The 17,623-nt window shown below is 47.2% G+C and overlaps 2 protein-coding genes across 3 annotated transcripts; both read right to left on the bottom strand.

Annotated features, from left to right (window-relative positions):
* Window positions 1-427: 427 nt before the first annotated feature.
* On the bottom strand, window positions 428-2,174 carry Tomm22 (translocase of outer mitochondrial membrane 22). The gene is made up of 4 exons (XM_027404021.2): window positions 2,012-2,174; window positions 1,739-1,857; window positions 1,265-1,382; window positions 428-1,090 (listed from the first exon to the last, which is right to left on the bottom strand). The coding sequence occupies exons 1-4, from the start codon at window positions 2,126-2,128 to the stop codon at window positions 1,016-1,018; spliced, it is 429 nt and encodes a 142-aa protein (XP_027259822.1). The 5' UTR covers window positions 2,129-2,174; the 3' UTR covers window positions 428-1,015.
* A 5,489-nt stretch (window positions 2,175-7,663) lies between these two features.
* On the bottom strand, window positions 7,664-17,547 carry Cby1 (chibby family member 1, beta catenin antagonist). 2 transcript variants are annotated; one of them, XM_027404018.2, is made up of 6 exons: window positions 17,448-17,547; window positions 14,949-15,060; window positions 9,559-9,664; window positions 9,359-9,477; window positions 8,259-8,362; window positions 7,664-7,983 (listed from the first exon to the last, which is right to left on the bottom strand). In XM_027404018.2, the coding sequence occupies exons 2-5, from the start codon at window positions 15,024-15,026 to the stop codon at window positions 8,282-8,284; spliced, it is 384 nt and encodes a 127-aa protein (XP_027259819.1). In that variant the 5' UTR covers window positions 15,027-15,060; window positions 17,448-17,547; the 3' UTR covers window positions 7,664-7,983; window positions 8,259-8,281. The 2 variants fall into 2 exon arrangements, with proteins under 2 accessions (XP_027259819.1, XP_027259818.1); XM_027404017.2 differs by having other exon boundaries at window positions 7,664-8,362.
* Between the last annotated feature and the right edge of the window lie 76 nt (window positions 17,548-17,623).

Here is a 17,623-nt window from a genome sequence, read left to right as displayed (position 1 = left end):
ACAGCCAGGAAAGCCTGTCTCAAAAATTTTTAAAAATCAGTCTTACCAGGTGTGCATGCCCATAATCCCTCAGCACTCAGGAAGACGGAGTTAAAGGCTAGCCTGGGCCATGGAGACACTCTGCGCCCAAGAAAAACAAGAATTAGATAACAAACTATTTGCAGACTTCCCCTCTCTCAAGACTTTAAACAGTTTATAAATACTGTGTAGACTACACATCCACAGAGCTTGTCCTTCACTTTCCATGGGGGAGTCTGAAGCGATACTTAGATTCCAGGCAATAATCAATACTTCGTTTAAAAATAAATGTTCCTTTTCCTTCTCGAAAACTTCACTAACTTAGTCAGATGATTGAAATAGAGTTATCTGCAGTGTCTCTGGCTTTCTAAAATGGCCTAGTTTAAAATACTTATCACAAACACAGCAATGACACTTTCAGTTGGAGTTCTTTTAATATTTAAATACAAAAAAGTGAGCACTGACTTCTTTACAACAAGCAGGTCTAGCAGCCAGATGTGTAGAGGAAATGAGCACGTGCTCTATCCACAGTGTCCATCTGGCTAAAGCTACAGCTGGCCTCCCTTCTCTCCAACATACAGGGATTCCTATAACCGCAGCTGTAATGGATTTTATAAGTTCCACATTGTTTACATGTCCCAGACATTTTCATTCTTAAAAAAAAAAAAAAAAGTCTTCAATAGTCAGGGGACGCTTACTTCTTCCCCACAAGGGGCATGTGAGAACTTTATAGGAACAATTTACTAAAGGGATAGCGTGGAATAGCCTTCCACATGGCTGTACTCTAGCATCAGATTGAGAACAGGAAATAAGTGAGAACATTATGGAGGGCACAGGTGTTAACTGGAGTCTCTCCATGAGAAACAGAGAAAGTTCCCACCAGATTTAAATAGATGGATGTGCCAAAGTTTAAAATAAAAAGAATAAAAGTCCAAACAATCAGCAGTTCAACTGAATTTCGAAGTTCTCCTACCAGGACAAATACCCAAGAAACAATCTAGATCTTTCCAGGAAGTGGAGGTAGAGCCCCTGGCATTCCTCCTGACAGCCCTGTGTTAGGCCCCAACAGTATCTGGAAAAGGAAAAAGAAAAGGGTTAAGTCTGTCACACATACAAGGTAGACAAATTCTATGCCACTGAGCAGTCAGGCACCTAGAAGTACAGGGACCTTCTCCCACTTGGGGTTTAGTGCCAATCTACTCCTTGGGCCTCCACCGCTGGCTCAAAGCCCAGAGCATGTGCTCACCTGCCGCTGCTGCAGTTGCTGTTGTTGCTCCATTTGCAACTTTTCCGTCTCAAAGACAACTGGAAGTACCAGGATCATAAAGGAAGTGGTCCCAATCCACAAAGCTGCCCTGGAAAATCTGCAGAGGGAGAGTGTGCAGTGACGTGCAAAGAAAAGCAGGCAACCTAGCCACTCCCGAACCGGGGACAGAACTTCCAGTATGCCTCCCTCGATGTTTCTCAAAGTGTCCCTACCCATCCCTTGCACCACACTCCTAGCAGAGCCACGAGGAGCAGTGATTACCTAGTGATTACAGTAACAAGTCTCACGTATGGAATCCTTAGATAACATGAAAGAATTCCCACGACCCATATTCGGGGTATGACAATGAATCCAAGGTCACTCAAGCTCCCGTCGGTGGCTTCCGAGGCCCGGTGTCCTTTGACAGCACCAGTTCCTCCATGCACACTCGGTATCTTTACATTCGTCCCTTACCTGTACATCTTCTGAGCCACGAAGAGCGAGAGATCAAAGGTGGCTCCGGCGGCAGACCGGACCCTCTCCGGAAACATCTCCGTCAGACCCCACAGTCTCTCCGACAGGGTCTCATCTAGCTGTGGAGGAGGTGCGGGTCGTTGGCGAAGCGGTAGCAGCACCGGAACCGCCGAGCCCTGGGCCCGGACCTTCCCTGCCGCGCGGAGCAGACGCCCTCCCGGCGCCCACGCCCCAACGGCCCGCTCCCGCCCTGCTCCCTGCAGACCCCGGTACCTCGTCGTCCTCGTCCTCTTCCAGCTCCTCTTCGGCCTTCTCCACCTCGGCTTTCGGGAGCAATTCGTCCGGGGACAGGGGCTCCCCAGCGCCGGCTGCAGCGACGGCAGCGGCCATGGCTGTAGGACACCGGAAGCGGAAGGGAGCCGGCGAGAGCAGCCCGCCGCTGGACAGAGTCTCTTCCGGAAGCCGGCTGGCGAGAGAGAGCGAGGGGGAAAGATAGAGGGAGGGAGGGAGGGAGCGAGCGAGCGAGCAGCAGCAGGTCCTCCGGCCCGCCCCCTGGGTGTTGCCAGCCGCTTAAGCTCAGCCAACAGAAAGAGCCCGAGCTTCTTCAAGGAGAGATGCAGTTGCTTCTCAGCTATTCTGTGCAGCTGGGCCTGGACTGGGCCCCCATACATGATCTACCTGCCTCTGCCTCCTGAGTGTTGAGTTTAAAGACCAGAGCCACCACCACCCGGTGAGAAATACTCACAGGCAGGTTTCGCCATTTAGCCCAGACAGGCTTCTACCTCCCAAAGGATTAAAGGTGTGAGCCGCCACACCCTGCTCTCCTTGTTTTAATAAAACAACTTTTATCCCTTTAATCCCACCGCTCGGGAGGCAGAGGCAGGTGGATCTCTGTGAGTTCGAGACCAGCCTAGATGCAAAAATCAGCACCCAGACATCAACAGGCAAAAATAAAAACAAGGATCTAATTCATCAAAGGCAATAGTTCCGGGAGTCTCTAAATGTACTATCCTTGCCTTCTAGCTTACATGGTTGTGTTTCTGGCTAACTGTCCATGATAGAGTTTTTGCGCTTAAAAGTTTCACCCCGGGCTGGAGAGATGGATCAGAGGTTAAGAGCACTGACTGTTCTTCCAAAGGTCCTGAGTTCGGTTCCCAGCAACCATATGGTGGCTCACAACCATCCATTATGAGATCTGGTGCCCTCTTCTGGTGTGCAGATATACATGGAAGCAGAATGTTGTATACATAATAAATAAATAAAATCTTTAAAAAGAAAAAGTTTCACCCCTAGAAAGGCTCACCGCCACACTGGGATCCCGAACACCCAGTGTAGTCACCGGCCAACTAATAAAGATTTCCTATTGGCTTAAACCATGAGTAGGCCAGATGGTATTGACTCAAGCCTTTACTCCCAGCACTTAGGAGGCAGAGGCAGATGTTTGTGAGTTCAAGGCCAGACAGGTCTACAGAGTTCCATGACAGACAGAGCTACACAGAGAAACCCTGTTTCAAAAAACGAAAAAAGTCAGAGCAGTCTTCTCTAGTGAATTCCCCACAACACTCTCCTTACACCATGTGGGTCCTGAGGAATCAAATTTAGGTTTAGCAGCAAGCATCTTTCCATTGTTACTATTTACTTATTTTGAGACAAGGTCTGTCTGTGTAGCCCTGGCTTTCCTAAGTAGGCCTACAAATCACAGAAATCCACCTGCTTCTCCCTCCAAAGTGCTTAGACTAAATAGCACATGCAACATCATATCCAGCTTGTGGCCTTGTTGGAAGTGTGTCACTGTGAGAGCAGGCTTTGAGGTCCCTTATGCTCAAGCTTCTCTCAGTGTGACTATCAGTAGACTTCCTGCCTTTGAGTCAAGACGTAGGACTCTCAGTTCCAGCACCATGTCTGCCTACATGCCACATGCTCCCTTTCATGATGATAATGAATTGAACCTTTGAAACTATAAGCAAGCCACCCTCAAATGTTTTCTTTGTGTTGCCATGGTCATGGTGTCTCTTCATAGCAATGAAAACCTAAGACATATGTTTAATAGTAAAGGGTTTTTTTGTTTTGAGACAGGGTTTCTCTGTGTATCCCTGGCTGTCCTGGAACTCACTCTGTAGATCAGGCTGGCCTCCAACTCACAGAGATTCTCCTGCCTCTGCCTCCCTAATGCTGGGATTAAAGGCTTATGCCACCAACATCCTGTGTTTTTTGTTTTGTTTTTTTGAAAAAGGTTTTCAATAATTGTAAAATTGCCAAGCAATGAGAAGAGAAAACAGTGGGATCATGCAATGTCACTTTCAAACCATTGTGTGGGGGGGCACAAGATGATCCAGAAAAGCCTGAGCTAGGTGCAGATGACAGAGTTAGGGAGTGTGACAGGCAAGCAATTCAGGCTTCCAGAACCAAAGGCCACAGAGATGTCCAAGGTCTGGGCCATCCCCTGTGGTCATGTTGGTATCTGTGGGTCTAGACACCACCAGGGTCATGCCAAACTGAGCTGCCACCCAGGGCTACGGTGACATTTGGCCCAAGATCCTGCTGAGGGCCAATGTCTGGGTTCATGGTCCTACAGTAGCCAGGGTTTGAGTTGATATCCATCACTCCTGTTACCACCTACAGCTGTGTGGATACCTGGGGTCTGGTTAGCCACCTGAGATCATGTTGGTGTCCTAGGGCCATGCTGCTGCCAGGGCCATTCTGATCTGTGCTAGCACCTGGGGTCATGGTGAGATCTGGGCCAGAGTTGCTGTTGAAGGCCATGTGTGGGTCCACTGGCTGGAGTGTTGATCTCTGTGGCCCATATTATCACAGGGGGCCACAGGAACCGTGTGTGCTGAAATCTGAGGGCCAAGTTGAACAGGCACCACCCTTTGCTGGCCCTACCCCTCTGCATAGCATTGCAGCATCGCCCATCATGGGCCATCCCTCTCACCCCCCACGGCATGGATGTAGAAGAGCTGGCTCCATCTCTTGCCTAAGAAGGATGGTCCCAGCAGCCTGGAATGACCAAATCAGTTACTACCTAGACCCACATCCAGAGCTTTGAGTTGGCCTACCCCAACCTCTACCCCATCTATGACCTGCTGGAGAGACTGAAGGGACCAGTCCTATGGAACTACAGCCAAAGGATCCATGATATGGGGCAACAGCAGGGTATCAGAGAGAAGTCTCCATGAGGGTCCAGTATTGATGGTGTAGCAAAAGCCAGAGGCCTCGAAACAGACCAATGAATCATTGCAATGAACATTTGCAAGTAAAGCTGTTTGGACAAAAGGCTATACTATGAGACACACTGCAGCTCCCAATGCCACTAAGATAAATGAAGAGGTATTAAGGAGAGGTGGGAAAATGGAGGTGGTAAGTGGTTGTTTTGTTTTGAACTAATATATTTTTTAAATTTTCTTTTAGAGGGGATGCTGCAGGGATGAGGGGTGGATATGGAGGGACTGGAAAAGAAGTGGGATTAGGGTGTATGATGTAAAATTCCCAAAGAATCAATAAAAAAATATGTTAAAAAATGACATGCTGAGCATGGTGGCTTTAGTACTCGGGAGGTAGAGATAGGTGGGTCTCTATAAGTTGGGGGGTTAGCCTGGTCTATATATGGCACTCCAGAACAGCCAGGATTACCAAAGAGATTCTGTCTCAAAACCAAAATGGTAAAGGGGGGTGGAGGGAACAAAAATAGTCTTCCTAAGGGAAATAGGGCTTGGAGTGAAGACTGCTTTGTTTGTTTCTAGACATTTTGCTAACAAGGGTCACCCTTGGCCCCTTCCCACAGCCACAGTCAAAAAAGCCTGGTGATTCCCACATCAAGTCCCATGTACACTGACAACATCAGTTCTTCTGTTCCTACCTCACTGTGTGGTGGGAAGAGCCTAGTCCCTTCAACCTGTTCTTCCTAGACAACCACTAGGGCGATGGCAGTCTTCTGCCCAAAGTCCTTCACTGCACAACTGCCCTATATCATACTGGCTCTGGTACCCTGCCTAAGGTATCAGGGGTGGCAGGGGGAGTCACATCATTGGGCCATCCAAGTGTACTCTGTTGTGGAAATTATTTTAACTAGGAAAAGATGTGTTACATTTCTTTATGCTGTGGAATATTACTTCGGTTGTGTAAAGGTATGTTACTTTGTTTATGCTGTATTATGTAAAGGTTTGTTTAATTATATAAATATTTGTTTCACCTTGCCTGCCTAAGGCACTGATTGGTCTAATAAAAAGCTAAATGGCCAATAGCTAGGCAGGAGAAAGGGTAGGCAGAGCTGGTGGGCAGAGAGAACAAATAAGAGGAGAAATCAAGGCTCAAGACAGAAAGAGGAGGAATAAGAGGAGGAAAGAATGAGGGACATGACAGGGGCAAGAAGCCAGGCAGACAGATGCCAGACATACAGACATAGGGAGGCAGTGACAGTAAGACATACAGAAGCAAGAAAGGAAATAAGCCCCGAGGCAAAAGGTAGATAAAGAGAAACAGGTTAATTTAAGTCAAAAGAGCTAGCCTAAGCTGGGCCGATCATTCAAAACTAGTAAGTCTGTTGTGATTTGGGAGCTGGTTGGTGGCCCAAAAGAAAAAGTCTGGTACAGTATCCCACATGGCTCCCAAGGCATCAGCCACAGTTCCTTCTCTTCCAGCCACTGCCTCATTAGAATGGTTTCTTCATCTGAAAAATAGTACTAATGTCATGAGAATTAAAAATGAGACACACTCCAGTCTCAGGAGTTCTCAATAAATGGTTGCCAAAAATAGACACAAGCAAACCCCACTATTCCATCATCTTTACTTGTATGGCATACCTGGATTCTTTTATGATTTCTTCAGTATTAAGCATTTTCTTGGGCTGGCAAGATGACTCATGGAGTGAGGACACAAGCCACCAAACTTGACAACCTGAATTTGATCCTCATGACCCATATAGGACAGAGAGAACTCATCCTGAATTTTTTCTCTGACTTCTGCATGGAACAGTGGGACACATGCAACCTACCCCACAAAAACAAATAAATAAAATGTAATAGAACTAAAGTTGAAAAAGAGCCAGGCGATGGTGGCGATGCACACCTTTAATCCCAGCACATGGGAAGCAGAGGCAGGTGGATCTCTGTGAGTTTGAGGCCAGTCTTGTCTACAGAGTTCTAGCACAGCTAGGGCCGCAGAGAGAAAACTCATCTGAAAAAAAAAGGGGGGGGGGCTGGGTGAAGGGGAGAGCAGAGTAGACTTCCAGATTAGGCACTTACTCAGGGATAAGGAAGTATGGTTGTGAGCTGCAGTTTTCCCTTATGCTTGCCTCTGTCCATCCCCCTGTGTGCTCTGCTGGCCATTAGGAGAGACTATAAACTATGGCCTTAATGTAGGGAGTCCCTCCTCTGTCACTGTGAGCTGTTGTCTAAAGCAGTTTCCAAACTGGTCTCTGAACATTGTCTCTGTGTACAATTAGGCAGGTCAACAGGGCTGAACTAAAGGGATGTGAGACTGAGTGCAAAGGACTGAGCCCACTGCCAGACTCAACACCAGCCCCGGAGGGAACCCCTGAGGCACCAGTCCTGTTTAAAGCCCTGGGCTCCATGCCTCACCCGTGTCCCCTGCTTGACTTTGACAACTAGATTCCCCTCTGGCTGGATCACACTAACTTTGGCACTGATTCCCATGCCATCCCTTCCTCACGAAGTCCAGACCACCTAGTGGGCCACCAGTACCACCAGTACCACCTCCCTGAAGCAGAAAATCAGAGGAATTTGGGCCTGAAGTCATTATTTCTCTTCTAGGGTGGTTTCCCACTTCAAGGTGCTGTTTTCCTAACCCTGAAAATTCTTTTGGTGGAGTAACAAAAACTTAGAATCCAGGCTCTGCTTACTTCTTGGGGAACCCACATTAGTTTTTTGTTTGTTTTGTTTTTGTTTACCTATTTTGCTGCACAGAGATTATTGAACACCATTTAATAAAAAATAAAAAATAATCAAAACAGGAAAGCAAAAGTAAATTACAACGTGCTGCAGAAGGCGGGAGCTTGCTTCTGGGAAGCGGATGCCAGAAGAGGCTGTGGACTTGGGGATAAGGATTCTTCAAAGGCAGACAGAACATGACAGGAGGGAGCAGAGAGCCCAGAGACACCTACTGTGCACCCTCACACGAAGCACTTTCTGGAACCAGCGCCAAACCCCAGACACCAGTGTTAAGAGGTCAACTGCCAATTATCTGAACACAGTGACTCTGAGACATGGATAGTTGTATGCTGTCACCTGCAAAGAGCAACCAAAGGCTATTTTCTAGACCTTCCTGGGGTTTGTTGTAGATTGACACCCTGGGTGGTGTGTCTGTGGTGCCTCCCAAGCTAAGGCCCTGGCTTGGAACCTCGGTTTCTTTCATCCCATGCTACCTCCCTATCCCCAAGTCCAAGGGAGCTAGGGTCTGTGAATGCTCTCTCCTAGAGCAAGTCTATGAATCTGACTAAAAATCAAAGGGCTCTGCCATCTCCTCCTCCCTGTCAGTGGGTCAGTGGAACTCTCTCTGATACCCTAGGGAGTGTTCACAGGCGCGTCACTTCCTCCTGCGGTTGATAATCTTCAGCTCATCCAGTTCTTTATCCTTTAAGTGGGACTCAGCAGTGGTCTCTGAAAGCTGGAAGGAAAGCACCAGACTGTTACAAAGGCAGCTATGTTCAGGCCATGCTGCAGGCTTTCAAGGCTGCTATGCCCCACAGAAAGGCCTGCCGTTCCTCACCCAGCTGGCCTCTTCAACAGGCAAGCCTTGGCTGTCAAAGGGATTGCTCATAATTCCAGTCCTTAGCACTTCCATCATTTACAACTGTGTGCCATGCCACGTGTGAAGGATGAAAAGGACAGGGACTAGCACTCTACAGTTAGGGGATGATAAATCACTTTGAGTTGTATAGCACATATAAAGGCACTTAGGGAACAGTGCCATAAAAAAAAAAAAACAAAAAATTCAGGGGAATGGGATGCTCTAAAATGTTCCATTCCCCCCGAGGATCATTGAACAAGCTTTACGGCAGGAGGTAGCTGACACTGAAATGAGGACAGAGGGCAGGCGGGTGGTCTCTACTTCCAGAGGAAGTGTGTGGCTTGTACTAGCTCCATGAAGTAAGTGCTACTCTGATGCCAGTTGTCTTGCTGGAGATCAAATCAAGCAGCAATTAGGCAGTGGGGCAAAGATGCTTCATGTTGGCTCCATCACGCCTGTCATCACCATGTGCATGTGCCTCCAGGCCCATAAGACACAAAAGACTGACACTGACTGGGTATGTGCACTCAGTAGGTCTGCGCTGGACATTGATTCAGTCTATTTGAGGTAGGACACCTCCACACCATGAATGGACACTCCCACCACCCCACTACCTGAGACACCTTCATCCTAACCTTCATCCGGCCACTATCCTGGGGCACTCAGCTCACACACTGCTTCATCGGAGAACTCTTTCCACTGTACAGACCTCTTCTCCAGTGCCAATGCCAGCCTCTGCTTAGACTAAAGGACAGCTTTCCACAGGCTCAGGGATTGTGGGTATTGTTACACATCCCTGCTCCAGCCTTTGGTGACAAGGTTGGCTTTTATATTCATGTTTGGATACACAGAAAATGTACTTGGCAAATGTACCATGTCCAGCAGGATGTCCACTTTGAGCCGCAAAAGATTATTCTCTTCTTCCAACTGCTGGTTCCGTTTGCGCAGGCGCTGAGTCTCCCTCCGATCCACGCCCCCACTAATCACTGTGTCTAGAGGAAGCACAGAGCAGGAGTGGAAAGGGGATTCCTTCCGCCATCCTGATTGACAGAGCAGCAGGAGGAACCACTTACCTGCTACCCACTGGCCATTTTCAAACTTCAAGTTTTGCCCTGCTAGGTTCATGGTGGGAGTTCCATAGTCAAGGCCCAGCTCCAATTCCCGCGTTGACCGATCTAACTGTGGTAAGACACTAGGATGTCTCAGGAAGCCACAGAACAAGAGCTCACATCCCAGCTTCTCCCACGAGTTCCAAACCCAAAAAAACACGTCTATTCTTTTTTGAGACAGGGATTCACTATGTAGCCCTGGCTGTCCTGGCACTCACTATACCAGGCTGGCTTCAAACTCAATGAGATCTGCCTGCCTCTGCCTCAAGAGTGCTGAGATTAGAATATACTACCATACCTGTCAATCCCTGAAATACTTTAAAAGGCTAGACTATTAAATTATATATAGCAAACATTGAAAGTAAAGGCTAGGAAAATTGCCTGGTGGGTAAGAGTATTTGCTGTGCCCACATGTGTCTGTAAGTCCAAGTGCTATGTGTGTCTGGGAGAGGCAGATGGGAGATGGGAGGTTCAGTGGGGTTTGCTCGTCACTAGCCTAGGTGAAGATGGCAAGTTCCAGGTTCAGAATGAGACCCTGTCTAAGGGAATAAGGTAGAGAGTGGTAAAACAGGACATTCAATGTCCCCTTCTGGCCTTTGTATAAGCGCCCATCCACCCACCCAATTTAAACTATAAGAGGGAAAGAAATGTTCTGTTTTACACTTTGGATGTTTCAGAAAGGCTATATAGGCTGTAATTTGTAAATTCAAATTTTTATGTCTACTTTACAGTTCAAAGAATCCATTGTACTTTTTTTTTTTCCCTGACAGGATTTCTCTGTGTAGCTTTGGAGCCTGTCCTGGAACTCACTCTATAGAACAGGCTGGCATCTAACTCACAGAGATCTGCCTGCCTCTGCCTCCAAAGTGCTGGGATTAAAAGTGTGCACCACCGCCGGGCGTTGGTGGTGCATGCCTTTAATCCCAGCACTCGGGAGGTAGAGGCAGGTGGATCTCTGTGAGTTCGAGGCCAGCCTGGTCTCCAGAGCGAGTGCCAGGATAGGCTCCAAAGCTACACAGAGAAACCTGTCTCAAAAAAACCAAAAAAAAAAAAAAAAAAAAAAAAAAGTGTGCACCACCACCACTCAGCTTTCTATTGTACATTTTTGTATGTGTAATGACACTTGGTTTTAATTCATTTTCCCCTGTATATTTATAATAAGGAAACTTGTAAGTTATGAAGAAGCATACAATTCTAACAGTTCCTGCTAGGGCTTGTTTAATGTGTGACAGTCTAATTTCTGTATTCATTGACAGAACTCATCAAATACTCCCTAAGTCAGGCCTGGCTCCAGAGCATTCATACATGAGTATGACCAGCTCTGCTGGATAATAGCTTTTGTCCCTGTTAGGGAGACATGAGCAGCTCAAGAAGCAGGTCCAGGCAATGGGTGCCCAAGTATGCACACACACACACACACACACATACACACACACACCCAAGCAGAGCATACACACATCCACACTCACACATGATACACACCCACCCACTCTCTCTCTCTCTCACACACACACACACAGCATGAACACACAAAGAAAGAGAGGAAAGGAGTCCTTCAAGTTTATGTTGAAATGTCTGTTGCTCAATTTACACGCTACTCTCCTCATTAAGATATCTGTTCACTGCCTATTTATTTAGCTATCAGGGTTTGAATATTCTAGGCAAGTGCTCTACCAGTGAACTATATCCTTTGCCGTGTGTGTGTGTGTGTGTGTGTGTGTGTGTGTGTGTGTGTGTGTGTGTGTGTGTGTGTGTGTCTGTGTGTCTGTGTGTCTGTGTGCGCGCGCGCACACAGTGTTCATGTATGTGCAGGTACATGTGTGTATATGTGTGGAGGCCAGAGAACAACCTCGTGTGTTATTCCTCAGGCACCATCCACATTTTAAAAAAATATCAGGCCAGGCATGGTGACACATATATTCAATTCCAGCACTCACGAGGCAGAGGCAAGTGGATCTCTGTGAGTTTGAGGCCAGCCTGGTCTATGGAGCAAGTTCTAGTACACCCAGGGTAGAGAGACTTTGTCTCAACTCTACCACTGACAAAAATAAAGAAATTGGCATATAGGGTATTAGCTATCTTACGGCATTTTCCATATAGGGTATTAGCTATCCTACGGCATTTTCCCTTCATCTTTGCATTTTTCCTGATAACTGTCCTCCACTCCAGTCTCTTTCCCCTCCCCCTGCCCTTCTTCAGCACCTATGTTGAAAGAAGTTCTCTCGATGGCCTGAAGCTGAGCAAGTAGGCTAGGCTAGCTAGCTGGTGAGTCCCAAGGATCCTCTTGTCCTTAGCCCCATGTCATCTTCTCTGCCCCACCCCCATTTACATGTCATAATGCCCAGCATTTTAAAATTTATTTCTAAAACTAGATTTACTTGTTTTATTGTGTTTTGTCTGCAGCATGTATGTGCACCCATGTGCATGCTTGGTGCCTGTGGAGGTCAGAAGAGGGCATTGGGTCCCTGGACCTCGAGTTATAGATGGTCGTGAAGCACCAAGTAGGTGCTGGGACTCAGACCTGGGTCCTCTGCAAGAGCAACAAGCACTCTTAACCACTGGCTGTCTCTCTAACCCCTGCCCAGCTTTTAAAATGTTGGTTCTGGGGATTGAACTTAGATCCTCACATATTCTCAATGGAGCCATCTCTCCATTCTGGGCTCCCCTTAAAAAAATACTATAAAATTTGAGAGGGTCTTGTGGAGGTGCCCAGGCAGGCCTTGATCTTGTAATCCTATTTTAGCCTCCCAAGCAGCTGGAATTATAAGCCATGTACCCTCTTCTCCTTATTTCATACCTAGCACTCCAGAGATGGCCCGATACACAGAGTTCTCAATTAGCTGTCATGAAATAGATGAGTAGGGAAGATGACCCTGGGCAGGTGGACTGACGTGCATACAGGAGGATCTTGTACAGTTGGGTGGCTGAAGCAAAAGGTGTACAGAGGACAAGACCATGAGGCACCTTATGTGCCTTTCTTAAGACCTGGGCCACTATCCTGTAATAACTAGCTGCTATTAAGTCCCCTGGACTCCAGATACCACAGTATTTTGTTTTGTATTCCCTTGTTATAGCATTTGTTTGTGAGGCTCCAAAAAAACTTCAGGGAGGATGGGCTTCAAGTCATACTCTCAGACAGATGTTTTTTGTTGTTTTGTTTTTTGAGACAGGGTTTCTCTGTGTAGCCCTGGCTGCCTTGGAACTCCCTTTGCAGACTAGGCTGGCCTTGAACTCAGAGATACACCTAACTCTGCTGGTGCTGGGATTAAAGGTGTGTGCTACCACCACAGATGGCAGGGCTGAGACAGTCTTTTTTATGAGCATGCCCTCAGGACAGGGGCTGTCCCAGTGAGATCACCAGGTACATCTGCATCATTGATGTCTGGAGGGATGCTCAAAGTCCACTGCATGGAAACTTAGGGTCCCAGATTGTTTAGCCCTGGCCTAAGCAGGGCTGCCATTGTGACTTTAACTGGGGACTAGAGGGAATGGACTCAAAGACTTCAGAGCTGAGGTTATCCTTGCTGCCTGACCCACTGACCCATGAAGGATTGATTAATCTGCACAACTGGTCACGTTCGGGGTCATCATCTCTTGGTGTGTAAGAGCGATTAATACCACCCAGAATTAAGGAGGACAGGAATGTGGTGGTATAGTAAGCTGTTTTTTCTCTTCTGGGGGGTCCACCACCCAGCTCCCAAATAACAGAAGCTTATTCTTAGTTATGACTTCCCTGGCCTTAGCATGGCTTATTGCTAATCAGCTTTTCTTAACTTAAATTATCCCATCTACCTTTCCCTCTGGGTTTTTATCCTTCTCTTCTGTAAATCTTTCCCTCTTACTCCATGGCTGGCTGAGTGCCTGACTCCTGACGTCCTCCTCTCCTTGTTCTCTTGCTCCTCTCTTCTTAATTTCTCCTATTTATTCTCTCTGCCTGCCAGTCCTGCCTATCATTTCTCCTGCCTCTCTATTGGCCGTTCAACTCTTTATTAGACCATCAGGTGTTCTAGAGAGGCAAAGAATCACAGCTTCACAGAGTTAAACAAATGCAGCATAAACAAAGGCCACACACCTTAAAATAGCATTCCCCAACGTGGTGGGGACGAAGGACTCACCAGAGCTAAGTAATAGCCTCAAATGTGTTTGGGCCACCTCTTTTGGAACAGTTATTATCCTCTTAAATATCACTAAATGGTGACAAGTCAGCATCTTCTGTGATTCCTTCAAAAATAAACTTGACCCTTTTTGTGTGTTTTTCGAGACAGGGTTTCTCTGTGGCTTTGGAGGCTTTCCTGGAACTCTGTAGACCAGGCTAGTCTCGAACTCACAGAGATCCGACTGCCTCTGCCTCCAGAGTGCTGGGACTAAAGGCATGCACCACCACCGCCTGAAACTTGACCCTTTTAAAAAAACGATTTGTTTTGTGGCAGGGTGTGGGGTTGCACACCATTAATCCCAGCACTTAGAAGGCAGAGACAGGTGGATCTGAGTGTGAGGCCACCTCGGTCTACATAGACAGGGCCAGGATAGCCAGGACTACACAGAGAGAATCTGTTCCCAAAACAGCAACAAAAGATTTGTTTTAATTTTATATTTGTGAGTGTTCTGCAAGCATATAAGTCTATGAACCTTGTAAATGCAAGTCAGAAAAGGGCATTGGGTCCCCTGTCACTGGAGTTATAGATGGTTGTAAGGTACCATGTAGGTACTGGGAACTCAACCCAGGTCCTCTTCAAGAGCAACAAGTGCCTCTAATGGCTGAGCCATCTCTCAAGCCCCTGAAATTCTCTTTTTTTCAGAGACAGGGTCTCTCCCTGTAGCCCTGGGTGTCCTGGACCTCTATTTGTAGAGCAGGCTGGCCTCAAACTCATGGAGGTCCACCTGCTTCTGTTTCCTGATTGCTGAGATTAAAGGTGTAAATCACTACACTCAGCTTGAGTTTGATCTTTAAACGTGACTGAAATTAATTCTTGGACAAGTTTTGAAACTAAAATGTAAGTCAGACTGTATATCATCACCTGGGACCAAAACCAGAATGAGGCTTAGCTATCTTAGTTGGTTCTCTTTTCTTTTTTGAGACAGGGTTTCTCTGTGTAACCCTGGCTGTCCTGGACCTCACTTTGTAGAGCAGGCTGGCCTTGAACTCACAGAGATCCACCTACCTCTGCCTCCTGACTGCTGGGATTAAAGGCATGTGCCATCCTGCCTGGCTATTAGTGGGTTCTTGAATAAACTCTGACAGTAATTCCCACACAGGAAGTCAAAGTTGACTAATGATATAAACTGAAAGGGTGCCCTCCCACAGTGTGTCTCTCCACCCAGACACCACTTGTGGCACCCCAATCTCCACTCACAGAATGCAGATTGGAGAGAGAGGCAGACTTCCGAGGAGGGGTCTTCTTTGGACTGAATATACTCCCAAAGAGAGGCATTCCTGACTCGAGGAAACTCCAGCACTTCCTTCTCCTAGGGTCAAACAGATCAGAGACTTTATTTCATTGTTGTCAAAACATAAAAACATTTTAGCCATTGACAATTACCAATCCTGGCAATATCTACTGGCAAGAGTTGTCCTTTTAGATAGAACAGCAAAGGGAGGCCTGAGGTCCTACAAGTCCTGGTAGGAGCTCCCAGGCTTTGGATGCTTTGTATGCACCAGCCACTATGCTAATGCCATTGCATGATCTCCTTTAACTCACAATTAACCCTTGACAAGCCCCTCCTAGTCACCCCATTTGGTTGGTGACATCTAGAAAGCTAAGGTCTTCAGTGGCAATGGGCATTTGAACCAAAGTATGTTATGTTATGTTCACAGTTATGTTAAAAGCCTGGCCCAGGTTGGCCTCACCAGTATTACAGTGTGGCCCAAAGAATGAGATTTCTGTCCCCAGAAGCCAGTAAGAGCTGCGCTAGGAACACTAACTTCTGCATATCCGCAGAAGATAGTTACAATCTGGGTATTTCATTCCCAGAATGACAGTGGTGCTTATCACTTGGTCCATGTGTCAAGTCACCTGTCCTGTTATGAGAGGTAAGGTTTCTCAAGAAAAGGAGAGAGCTGGAACATAGTGGAGCTGACCATGACACTGTCACCAATACACCAGCTTTAGTCACAACCTCTTGCAATGCTCATAAAATCACTAACATCATTCAAGTTTGGGAAAGAGGTCAACTTTTCTGTTGTTGTTTTTCGAGACAGGGTTTCTCTTGTGTAGCCCTGGCTGTCCTGGAACTAGCTCTGTAGACCAAGCTGGCCTCGAACCCAGAGATCTGCCTGCTTCTGCCTCCCGAGTGCTGGGTTTAAAGGCATGCGTAACCAACCCACGGCACATCTTTTTAATTTAAGTATAACTAATAAAGAGAAGTTTTAAAACCTCAAGGTTTCATGGCAGTTTTTAAAATGTATGTGTTTATGTGCTGTATGCATGTGTACATGTAGAGGTGTGTGTGTGTGTGTGTGTGTGTGTGTGTGTGTGTGTGTGTAGGTACAGAGTCCAGAAGAGGACACCAGGTCTGGTGCCCTATCACTTTCTGTCATATGCCCTTTAGACAGGGACTCTCACTGAACCTGGAGCTAGACTGATGGCTAGCAAGTCCAAGCAGTCCTTTTTCTGTCCCCAACAATGCTGGAATTACAGACGTTAAAGTCCACATCAGGCATTTTACTGGGGTGTTGGGGACTTGAATTCGGGTCCTCATACTTGTACAGCAAGCACTTGTATTCACTGAGCCTTTTCCCCAGTCCTCTTCACAAATTTATTTATTTTTTGGCCCTTCACAAATTAACACACACACACACACACACACACACACACACACACACTTCTAGATCAAGGCATAGACCATCACAGCACCCTGCATGACTCTCTGGATGACTTTATAATCAACTGGCTGAGATCCTAGGGTTTTTTTGTTTTGTTTTGTTTTTCAAGACAGGGTTTTTCTATGTAGTCCTGGCTATCCTAGAACTCACTCTGTAGACCAGGCTGGCCTCGAACTCATAGAGATATGCCTGCCTTGATTAAATACCTTTAATCCTAGGGTTCTTTAGTGAAGCTTTCTCATAGGCAGGGCTCAGGATCAAGAAAGTTAAGGGGCCATTCCTGGTTTCCAACCAACACCAATCTGAGCATTTTATACCAAGGGCCTCAAACGCTTTATCTGTCGTTATTGTTTCTCTGTGTATGGGTGTTTTGTCTGCATGTAAGTCCTGCGTACCACGTGCCTTGGGTCCTCAGATTCCTGGAACTGGAGTTACTGGCTGTTATGAGCTGCGAATGGAATCCGGATTCTCTGCAACAGCAACTAGTACTCTTAGACGAGGAGCCATCTCTCTAGCCCTCGAGTCCCTTATTTATAACCAGGAATAATAACAGCACCCAGCTTGGAGAAGTGCTTTCGTGTTTACAAGTTGTTGGCACATTTGATGCTCACCATAACCCTGGGAAGCAGATCAAGCTGTGCCCCTCTCAGGGAACTGTACTTACTGTGCGAAGCTTTAGTTCCCATCAGGCTATAAAATGCATTATCTGAATTCATCTCGACAAGAAGGTAAAGGAAGCACCTTCGGTTTTCACTCGATTCTCAAAGGAAAAAAGTGTTTCGAAAGACCTAAGGGCCAACTTTAACTCTGCAGGCGCACGGACACAGAACCATAAGAGTTCAGTACCGGTTTAAGACACCCTTCAAGTGATGGGTCAAAACACCGTCCCGAGTCACCGAGGCAAGACGCGCCCGCGGAGCATACCACCACCCGGCCTGCCCACCACCCTCTCCAGTGGTACCAGGGTGTCCCACCCACCTCCCACCCACCATGGCTAGCCCGAGACTTCGAATGCCGCTCCCAGACGTACCTGGTGCGTCTGCGAAGTGGGAGTCCAGAGCTATCCCCAAGCCTTCTGCAAGCAAGGATCCGCCCACACCGCGTCAACCGCCGCGACTGCGATTGGCGGGCGCCGGGCTCCCACCGCGCGTGTGCGCCGCGGCTATGGCCTTTACCACTAAGGACGGAGGGGGTGTCACCTCCCAG

The sequence above is a fragment of the Cricetulus griseus genome, chromosome 2, assembly GCF_003668045.3.
Source record: "Cricetulus griseus strain 17A/GY chromosome 2, alternate assembly CriGri-PICRH-1.0, whole genome shotgun sequence".
NCBI classification, from domain to species: domain Eukaryota; kingdom Metazoa; phylum Chordata; class Mammalia; order Rodentia; family Cricetidae; genus Cricetulus; species Cricetulus griseus.
The sequence above is the reverse complement of the archived record's forward strand: the minus strand, read 5'-3'. Positions and strand labels throughout refer to the sequence as shown.